This window comes from Netta rufina, assembly GCF_964035555.1.
Source record: "Netta rufina genome assembly, chromosome: 3".
Taxonomy (NCBI): Eukaryota; Metazoa; Chordata; class Aves; order Anseriformes; family Anatidae; genus Netta; species Netta rufina.
The window spans coordinates 112,025,804-112,037,007 of NC_140125.1; the positions used below are offsets into that span (position 1 = coordinate 112,025,804).

Sequence of the window (11,204 nt, forward strand, 5' to 3'; positions counted from 1 at the left end):
GCACAGTGGGTGCTCATGGGTTAGAAAGTGGCTTTGCAGAAAAGACACTAATGGACAACAAATTGGATGAGTCAGTAGCATGCCCTTGCAAGAACATACAAGGCTGTATTTGCCAGAGTAGCCAGCTGGTTAATTAGTATGATTATATTCCTCTGCTTGGCACTGGAGAGAATGCATCTGGAGCACTTTGTCCGGTTTTGGACTTCTCATTAACATACTGGAGAGAGTCAAGCTGATGACAATCAAGATGATACAGGTGCTGAAGCAAGACTCGCGTCTAAAGGACAATGACCAACAGTTAAAAATTGAATGGATGATAGATATGAGAGGTAGTAGATCCTCTACCCATGGAAGTTTTTAAGAGTCAGCTAGACAAAATAATTTTGATCTGAATAGAAGGTTGGACCAAACTTTCTCTACAGGTTGGACCAAATGTTCTCCACAGGTTTCTTTAAACCAACATTTTACTATTCTTAACAGCCCTAAAGTACCAGAAAAGATCAGGGATGAAGTGCTACAAGGATCTCAGCCAATTTTTCTAGTAAAGGCAGCAGAGAGCTTCATGGATATAGTAGATGACAACAACAAAGTATATAGGTCAGAGAAAAGGAATGTGATCAGCCCCCCAAAAACACTGGAAACTGAAGCAGATGTATTCCATCGATTGACCGCACCAGCTTAAAAACAAAAACACCCTAATTGGTGAGCTTATGAGACTGATTTCAATATCGCAATGCGAAAGAGCAACTGGAAAAATAGGAAGTAGGATTGCTCCTGCTGACTGCTAGATGCTAAGGCTCTAACAGTTTCTGCAACACTGCCCCCAGAACAGAACCATCCAGACCTGACACAAGCTCCTTGATTTGCAGACTGGAACTAACATGCTCACAGCAAAGAGCTGGTAGCAGCAGGAACAGACAGACTGACCTGGTAGGAAACCTGCAACAGCGAATGAGGGGTGGAATGCAGGATGCCTACTGCTCAGCAAGGATTTCTTTAGACAAAGTACAAACAGTAGATGCCAGATTTTCAGCAGAAAAACTAAAAGCATAGGCCAAAGACTTCGCAAGCTGTTGTGACATCGGTCACAAATCTTGACTCGTTCTGTGTAAGAAAAGCAGCAACAGTAAGTATCAAGTAAAACTGAAACATTTCAGCATTTTATTTTACAGTATAAATTCTGCCAGTCATATGATGGAAAGGACATGCTAGCCCCTTTCATGCTGAAGCAGTAAGTAAAAACCGTTGTGTTATTTATGAAAACAAGGGAAGCCCAGTGGACATGTCAAATGAAGCAATGTAGTTAAATGAAATAACCCAGTAAAACACAACATCTATACCTCAGACAGTTCAGAACAGTAGACTGTTTCCATCTAAAACAAGTGAAGTAATTAGGACTTTTATTCAGGGATCAGTCAGTGACCTAGAAATCTGAAGCCCTTAGCTTGTTTTGTTCCTGCGTTTCCCCCTACACCATTTCTTCCTCAGTTAGAGGAATTTCACTGATGACTGTGCAAAAATGTCTGTGAAATGCATGGTAATGGTGTACAGGCTACATTAATGCTTATTAATGCTTACAGCTGTAATGATAAAAAAGCTGAAGTGCAGAATGGAAAACAGAGCTAGTTTTCATTTCAGAACCTTGTACAGAGACATCATCCAGGAGACTGTGCACAGACCTGTGTAGGAAGAAGCCTGGTTTTAGAACTGGACCTCCAGTATAATCAGAAAACTTTGATTTTATTATAGTTAATAACATTGCAATTATTATCATCAACAATGCATATGCTGTCCGGGGGGCAGGTAAGAAAGACAGGAAAAGAACTTCTGGGTATCAATTTTGTACTGGACAAATGGTCCCTTGTAAGCACCAAAAACTATAATGTCAACTATTGAGAAACTTTTCAGCAAAGCAAGGCAGAATTTAAGAATCAAAGCTTTAGCTTTAAAAGGTCCAGATTGTGTGGATTCAAATCAGGAATAGATGGATCTGTTTGCTGAATGTCTCTGATGAGCTGCAGACAGAAGAGGGGATCTATGGCTGCAAACGATCTCTGGTAGACAATGTTATAATACAAAGCAACTACAACAGAAGAACTGCTTCCATAATATTTGTCATCAACCATGATCCAAAGAAGGTGCTTTGCACCAATATGACAGTTTTAGGGGGGAGGGTGGGGGTGGTAAAGAGTCAAGAAATCAGAAAACATTTTCAGATCCTATAATGCTACTACATGTCTACATTGGTCTGATACAAAATTATTTAATGGAAATCATGGTCAATAACCCTGGGGAAATGGATGAGGAAAGCCCATTGTAGCTTCTACCACTCCTTAGACCTCCCTGAGAATTTTCTTTTAAAAGAGTTCGGCACATACTAGTGACAGCAGAAAAATCAAATGGAATTATTGTCAATTAACATAAACAAATGACAACAGAACTTTTGCCACACTCTGTCTTGATTTCTTCACTACTCTCAAGAGGATGAAATAGCTAAGGCTAGAAGGCACAACAGCATTCTTTATGAAAACATTCACAGCTGGAAGCATCAACTGTTGGTCTATAGCACCCTACACGGTAGGCAAAGGCATGTAACATTTCCTTGTATTTCTGGCAACAAAACACCAATTTTTATGTTTGATCTCTTTCTTCCTTTGTCAAAGACCTCAGTTTTTGTTTGTGCTGACGCTCTTTTCACAAGGTCTTGAAACCTACAATCATAGAATGGCTTGGGTTGGAAGGCACCTAAAAGATCTAGTTTCAGCCCTTGCCGCCATAGGGAGGGACACCTCCTACCAGACCAGGTTGCCCAAAGCCCCATCCAGCCTGGCCTTGAACACCTCCAGGGATGGGGCATCCACAGCTCCTCTGGGCTGCTTGTGCATCACCACCCTCACAGTAAACAATTTCCTCCTTCCATCTAATCTAAACCTATCTTCTCTTGGTTTAAAGCTATCACCCCTTGGCCTATCACTCCACCCCCTGACTAAGAGTCCCCCCCCAGCTTTCCTGTAGCCCCCTTTAGGCACTGGGAGGCCACTATAAACCTTCCCTGGAGCCTTCTCTTCTCCAGGCTGAACAACCCCAACTCCCTCAGCCTGCCTTCATAGGAGAGGTGTTCCAGGTCCTTGATCATCTCTGTGGCCGTCCTCTGGACTCGCTCTAATAGCTCCAAGTCCTTCTTGTGCTGGGGGCCCCAGAGCTGAATGCAGGCTCCAGGTGAGGTCTCAAAAGGGCAGAGCAGAGGGGGACAATCACCTCCCTCGCCCTGCTGGCCACGCTGCTTTTGATGCAGCCCAGGATACAGTTGGCTTTGTGGGCTGCAAGCGCACATTGCTGGCTCCTGTTGAGCATCTCATCCTGTGACACCCCCAAGTACTTACGCAAATGGGTGTGCTTCTGTTCTAAGGGTTAGGGGAAAAACACTTGCTCACTAAAAAAACATGATGCTCCTTTGATGTTTAATTTCTGCTATCTCTAGGGAACAGAGAGCTTTGCACTTTTTCAAGAGAGAAAAAACAAAACAACAAAAAACAGGGTAAGTCAAACAAGTATTTGGCTCTGTAAACATGTTTTATGCCCTTATTTTTTATTGTGTATCAAGCAACCTACAAAAGCCACATTTCTGTTGGACTGCTGCTTAACACATAGAGGTAATATCAACAATATTCAGCAAAAATAAGCTAGAATTTAAAGTAATGTTAATCTTTATAGGGTTTTAAACCAGAGCACCTAAAATTTAAGATTTTGAAGAAACGCCCATCTTTCAGCAGCATTAATGACAGGCAAAAGAAGCAAAAAGCAGTTGCTACTTCATCTAATGTCAAACGACTCCTTTTTCACCACCTATTAGATTCACTACTCAAGGGGGAGGTCTGTTCTTTCTTCTTGTTAAGTAAGGCAAAGCTCAAAGAGCATAATGAATACTAGCAAGAAGCAGGTATCAAAGCAAAAGAAAACCTAACAACCATACACGGATCCTATTAGCATCAGGCTGTCCTCCATTTGGTTTCCTGATCCTTTGCTGTGCAGCATGAATCTTTCTGCAGAACTATTCATTTTTTTCTCACTTTCTTCCATAGTTTTGCATCAGTTGCTCTCCCTAAGCCTAACACATGCTCTGAATTCAAAACACTATTTTTTTCTGCTCTTCCTGTTCTATTATTTCAACTTGCACGTGTTCTTACATCAATTGTTTATCTCACCTTCAGCTTGAGTATCTAGCTACTGCTGTTTTCTTGCTTTCTAACAAGGACATAGAGAATTAGTCAAAGGACTGTTTACTTACAGTGGATCAACTCACTAGTTTCAACAGCATTTCTCCAAGTTATCCCTCAACCTATGCTTTCTGCTTAGCACCTCCTGCCTATGTTTTCTGCAGCAGCTATACATTCTGAAATTCATTTACTAGCCTCATCAGGCTAGGAAGGCACTGCAAGGCAATAAATAGGCCTTGTGCAGCCCTCGGCAAAAGACAATCAAATGGGAGAATCAATGAACATGAGACATAAACAAGAGACAACAAAGAAGAACATTAAACAGCATTTGACATCCCCCTGAGTTGCTACAATAACATATTATAGTTGTCTGTACTATTATTGTAAGTCCTAGAATCTGCGTCTTTCCCAGTAAGATGCGATGGTGAGCTCATCATTCTGCTAACAAAGTGGATGGGACAGCAGCTGAACAGCCAGGCTGGAGAAAGTGGTGCAATAGCTGAAAAGTTTGTCCAAGCATCTGTGCTCTGACATTCAGACTGGCAGTTCTAGTAACAGGAGGATCCAAGTCAATTCGGCATGCTGGAAACAGTGATAGCTTGTTCCTCAAAACAAGAATAATCCCTGAAGCACCACTATTTTGTGCAAGGCCCCTACTTCTCCCATCAAAATATTCCTACCAACCCCTGGACAACACATGACTAAGTACAATTACACACACATACAAAGCATGTGTTCATCAGGGGTGCAAATATAATCTAGTTATTACCTGGTAATTGTTTTATTTCCAATTAGTGCTCCAATTTCTTCTAAAAGGTAAAATTTGTGTGGGTGGATTTCTACAAAAAAATCCTATCAACTTGTTTTATTGTTGTTGTTTTGGTTTCTTTTCTAAAAAAAGAGATTTGAGTAAGCAACCTGTCTAAATAAAGGAAAAGGGAACAGGCTGTAAATGGAGTCAGACGAGACAGAAAAAGGAAAGCAACAAAAGAACAGCATGGCTACTAGCAGCAGCAGGAAGCGAGGATACTGAAGGAAGAAATCCTGTCACACTTGGATTTGCAGCATCTCTGTTGAGACACTGTTCTGGCACATCAGTTACCTAATACACGAAAACAAGGCACTTACACAATGCACAGCTGCATTAGGAGTTTGTGCAAACCTAGCTAGGTAAACAAACAGTTCTCTCATTCACTGCACTCATCCACAGTGTACTCAGGCTAGGATTCCAGGTTTGTTTCAAGCTAAACACTCAGTTAAATTCAGACCTTTCATACTACACATTTTTCTGTTATAAACGTTCTTTTATCAGAATGACTTGCTTCCCCCAACGTAACCTGTTTATAAACCTTAGTGAACATCTGAATATTATCACACTGTAAGCTGGAATCAATTTAGACAAGCTCTTTAATGAAAATTCACACTATTAATTACATGGTGGTTTGTCCAGAATAAAAAAAGCCATAGTTGTGCCACCATTAACAACGTGCCCAATCTAAATAAGCAAATATTAACTGTCCTTTATATGTTGCATATCTGTTGTCTGTACAACTGTACAGAAAACAACACTAAATCTTAAACCTTGAGAATTTGCTCTTAATGTTTGGCAAACATAACCTAGACATTACCTCAAAATAGGGACCTCCCCTTTTTCCAGCCAAGGTACAAACATCATAAAAATCAATTGCCTTTTTGATTACTCATTTACAATTTATCATAATTGCATTTGTAAACCAGATGAAGCACATAAACAGGTAACAACCCATCACTGCCTCTTTGAATTTAAAAAGTAGGAAATATCAAATTAAGTAGCAGGAAGTAAGTTCAAAACCACTGGCAGTTCATCCTTAGTGGGTATTTGAGCCACAGAACACCTTGACACTAGATATTGGGAACACCAGAGATACACATGGGTGCTAGGCAAGAACAAGTTCACAGATAAGAAATCTACTGTGGAATTTTAAGTCTTCAGTATACTCATTCCAGAAAGTTCCTCGGTTACATGTTGTTGCAGGCTGAGTGAGGTAAAGAGGAATCATATGCTTGCCCCTTTCACAAGCATCAGCTCAGGACATTGTCAAAGGTTCTCAAGAGACTTCTGATTTCACCTGCTTCCATATAACCTTTGTAGTAACTCCACAAAGGAAAACAATAATTGTTAATGTTATGACTTACCTACATCTGTAAATATGTGACTGCTTCCTTCACTAGCATCATAAGCAAGTGCCACGAGAACACAGGACATTGCAAGAAGCTTAACTAACACTTGAAGGTTTATAATCCCTGATTCACCCACAATACAAATTTATTTACAAATACCGCAACAGATCATGCAGATAGACTGTCAGACCTTAGCTGAATATCATAGCATCCCAGAGGGCCTGGAGCATGCTGCACCTTGACAAATGAGGGCCTGCATCATTCAAGCAGTCCAAATCTTCCGACGATAAGTGTTTAATACCATACATGAGTTGCAAGAAGAGAAGTCGCTTCATCATTTTCACAAATACAGCAAACACGTTACCAGGAGGAAAGCCATCAACAACTGACATGCCTCCACAGCACTCTACAATCTTCATTTTCCTTCACCACCAGCTTCTGTACCACCTCCTACACCACCTCCTGACCCTGCCACTCGCCCCCTGCCCAGTGCAGGCACCCCTCTGCTGCAGCACCCACCTTCGAGCCTACGCCTGTGGTCAGTGATGATGCTCTGGGACCAGACTGATGGAGAAGGGCGTGTACGCCTGCCAGGCTCTCTGCTTTCCCAAACCACGTGAATTACTCTAATAGAAAAAAAAAAAAAAAACATTCTTTCCCCTTAGAAATCTCAGCTTACTTTATGCTTATAAGCATTTATAATCTTGTTTTCCACATCCATAGGCCACGGAGCTTTTAATTCTACCTGCTTCGCAACTTGCTGCCTAGATAACAAGCACCAGTCAGCTGCAAGAGATGTTTTGCAGAAACAGGTAGCGAGATACTAAAGGAAAACCCTGCAAACAGCATTATCGCAGTTGTTTTGTGAGACGAGAGATGCACCTTAGGATCTGACCCTTGAAGTTTAACAACCAGCCAAGGGAAAAGACACAAAAATCAAATACAGGGAGGAGGTAGAAAGCACGGGGATGTGTTACAGCAGCAGTTACCAACGTTATAGGGTGGAACACGGCTCGGGGACCAGCGCTGCCGTTACATAAGGGCCAGTGCTCACAGCACAGGGAGGGGGTGGGGGGAACAGGGACCTGTGTCCCCAAATACAGAGCCTCCACCGAGGGCTGGGCAGGCCCAGCGAGCCGGGCAGGGCCCCCACCAGGCAAGAAGGCACAGGGGAAGGGATGGGAAGGGAGGGGAGAGATCGCTTGGGCACGTACCTTCCCCTTTGGGGGGCTCCGCGACGCCCAGCATAGCGGCGGCGAGGGACCGGCGGCGCCCCCAATGTCTGCCGGGGGCGGGCGGCTGCAGGCGGCCGGGGAGCAGCGGAGGGCGGCGGGGCCGCTCCTTCCGCCTGGGGCCGAGCTGGGGTGGGCCGGGGGCGGCCCCGCTCCTCCTCCCCGCTCCTCCCCGCCTCGTCCCGCTCCTCCCCGGCTCGCCCCGCTCCGCCCCGGCGGCCGGGGAGAGGTCCCGAGGCGGTGCCGCTTTCCCCGGGCTCCGCCAGGGACGAGGAGGGGCAGAGCTGGGCTCCCCGAAGATCCACCCTCAGGGGGGTTGTTGGGGTCGTGCAGGGTTGGCCTCGCCTCAGGGTTGCAGTTTGTGAGCTTGGGTGGAGGGGGAAGAGGTTTGGAAGAGGTTTGGAAGAGGAAAGTGAGGCAGCCGTGCTCAAAAGGTGAAGGGAGGAGGCGTGACAGAAGCTTGAACACGCCCCTCAAAATTTTAAACGTCAAAATCAGGAAAGTAGACAAGGGCATAAAGCTGGATGCCCAGGATGTAAAATCACAGCAAGGCCAGAAAAAAAAAAAAAAAAAAAAAAAAAAAAAGGCCTCAAAAGCAGGAGGAAATACATGTATGTTCTCAGACAGTAGGTAGGGTGCCCAAGGCTTGAAGGCTCAGGGAGAAACCAAACCCTGTTTGGCTATGAGGACCTTAGCAAGGTTTTCATGCCTTTTTTTTATTTTATTTTATTTTATTTTTTTTTTTTATTTTAGATTTATGTTGGAAGAGATCTTTCAAGTTGAAATTTTAGTAGAGAGAAAGTAAAAAATAAAAAAAATAAAATCAGTTATCCAACATCTAAATGTTTCTAACAGGAACTTGGATGATTGTGAACCAGTAAGGTCAATGCATGTGTTGAACAAATTGGTGGAAAGAATAATGAAGACAAGAATGAGTGGAATGGGAATAAGTATGGTATTCCAGAGAAAAGTGAGCATTATTCATAGAGATATGTCATGCCTCCCTCACAAATCTTTGAGAATGTTTGGATGGGCCAGGTGACCACATCTGGACAAGGAAAGCCGGATTTCCAGAAGGCTTTTTAATAAGAGGCTTCATCAGACTCTTAAAAGACCCTTAAAAGGCTTGGCTGTTATGGGGTAAAATTTACATATGGGGTAAAATACCCAGCCAAAAGGTAGGCAGCAGAAGGTAGGAGTAAATCACCATTTTTTTTTCAAATGGGGTGGAATAACAGGTAGAATTGTACAGGAATTTGTACAAAAATCAGCACAGTTCAACATATCCATAAATACTCTAGAAAAGGAGATGGATGGTGAAATAATAAAAATTGTCATTCAGACTGAATTGCTCCAGTTAGTAAAAATTATTGTCAAGTTGCAGAAGGACCTCAGAGTTCTGATTGATAGAGCAATAAGATGATAGATAAATATCGATGCATGAGATAAAAGTCTCAGTGCTTAGACAGAACAGGCTCTGAAGAAATGGTTGCTGTTCCTGAGAGAGGCCTTGGCATCACAACAGATGCTTTGTGCTCAGCAGCAGCCAGAACAAAATAAGATTTAGTAACTGTCTGGAAATGGGCATCATCATTCACTGTATGTGACTATGATATGCTCACTTCTACGTGGTAAGCAGTTCTGGCAGATCCCACCTCTCAGAATAGGCGTAATAATGCTACAAAATCTATAGATGTGACAGATTTTTTCAGATTTGTGAAACTTTTCCATATTGAGAGCACTAAATAAAATGGAAGTCTGAAGCTGATGGGTGACGGAGGTTGGGGGAATAAGGACTGAAGCCCATACAGTGATGTGTGAAACTGAGTTGAGTACACAGTAATTCCTCATTGTTTTGTCTATTGCAGAAACTATGGAAAGCAAACCAAGCTAAGGGACAGCAGTTTCAAAACAGAAAACATTTTAACATATTTTTAGCTTCACTGGAAGTGTCACAGTTCCCAAAAGTCTACAGGATCTGCAAAAAGATGAGACAGATTTGTTGAAGGGAATCCCTCAGGGGCTGTTGAGCTTGGAGGTGCTGCTTGGAGGCCCAGAGCCATCGTTTCTCTGGAGGCTGAATGGATACAGCAGGCAAGCTGCACAATGTACTTACCCTTTCCTTGGCAGCTGGTTGTAGATGCTATCGAAGACAGAATGGACTTTCAGCCTGATCTGATAAGGTTTTCATATTCCTGTTTAAAACTAGCATCACTTTTTCTGCAATCTGTGTCGAGCCCTGCAGGCCATTTCTTGTTTCAGATCTCAGTTTATCTAACGTGTGTTCAAACTATCAAAGTACTGCCCAGGTGCCTGAGATTCTGTTGATCAGAGTGCAACATTTTGTTAAACTGTTTATAAAATTCCACTGCCAGCAGCAAGTAAGCTCATGGGTGAATGTTAAAATGAAGACTGCAAGTACTACATTTCAGCTGAGATGGAATTGATAAATCCCTGCAGTGAAGTCACAAAGAAGTCCGATCTCTCACTTTGTAGTACAGCGAGGCAATTTGCCCTGCTCTGCTTTGAATGGACTTTCAAAGGAATCAGTTTCTCAGTCCTGGATTTCACACATGAATTTCTCTTCTTGAGGAAATCATTTCAGTGTTCCCTACTTTAAAATGTTAATAAAAATAGCCAAAACCAAGATGGTTAGATGTAAATTCCAAGGTTGCTGGCTTTTGCTCTGCAGTTTGTGATGATTGCTAGCTGTGATGAGGGTAGATGACAGAAAGCAAGAGGAAGGGCTTTGCATGGTTCCCGCCAATATGATCTTGCCAATGTTCTATTTATCAGTAACTGAGTGCTAAATTGTTTGCCCTTATTTTCTTACATTTATTTTAATAGCTGTGAAAATTTGTGGTTGTTGTCCTCAGAAGAGAAGTATAAGCCATGGTTTTATGTGAGATTTAGTATGTTTTTTACAGTGCAGGTGCTCGGTGACTTTTAATTTATTAAGTGAGACCATAAGACTGCTGATTAGCATAAATTTTCATAGTGTTTTCCCCTGGGGGATGGAATGCAAGAACAACTCTTTCACTTTGCTTGAATTACAGAGGGGTGGCTTAAATTATTCTCACCCGCATTTTAATCAAACTAGATTCCGTGATATGTTTACATTGCTCAAGACATTCCTCATATTCATCATTATCCTTAGTGTTAATAATATTTGTAATAGTTCAGTGTAGGATAGCAATTCATTGTTGTTTATTTAATTTAATTTAATTTAATTTTATTTTATTTTATTTTATTTTATTTATTTATTTATTTTGTATTTTACTTGTTATTTGTAATGTACTCCTTGGATAGGTGTTATTTGTGAATTAGCAAATATGTATCATACATATCATATATTAACTTTGTGGATTATATATCCATAGTTGATCTGGGTGTTTTAATGGGTAGTAAACAAATAATAAAAGTAGAGGTTAATCAAAACAGTCCCTATGCAATCAGATCAATATTCTAGGGGTGGGATGTGAGCTGTTGGAGCAGCTGTTTTGAGGGCAACATGTGTTTTGCTTATTAACCCACCATCTTAGTTGGTCTAGCCATTCTGTAGTCATCTGGGACATTAGACAATCATTTATTTCAT

General features: G+C 42.0%; 1 protein-coding gene across 2 annotated transcripts in view; it reads right to left on the minus strand.

Moving 5' to 3' along the window:
- The window catches only part of LDAH (lipid droplet associated hydrolase), a 120,534-nt gene extending 112,818 nt beyond the window's left edge, over positions 1-7,716 (minus strand). Inside the window, exons 1-2 of one of the 2 annotated variants that reach the window (XM_084284986.1) lie at positions 7,592-7,713; positions 6,897-7,003 (exon numbers count right to left, since the gene is read on the minus strand). Coding sequence is in view for 1 of the 2 variants with exons in the window: in XM_084284985.1 (XP_084141111.1) it covers positions 7,592-7,625 (34 nt within the window). In the remaining variant the exon portion in view is untranslated. Of the gene's footprint in view, positions 1-6,896; positions 7,004-7,591 lie in introns of both variants that reach the window. The other variant, XM_084284985.1, reaches the window with a different exon arrangement.
- Between the last annotated feature and the right edge of the window lie 3,488 nt (positions 7,717-11,204).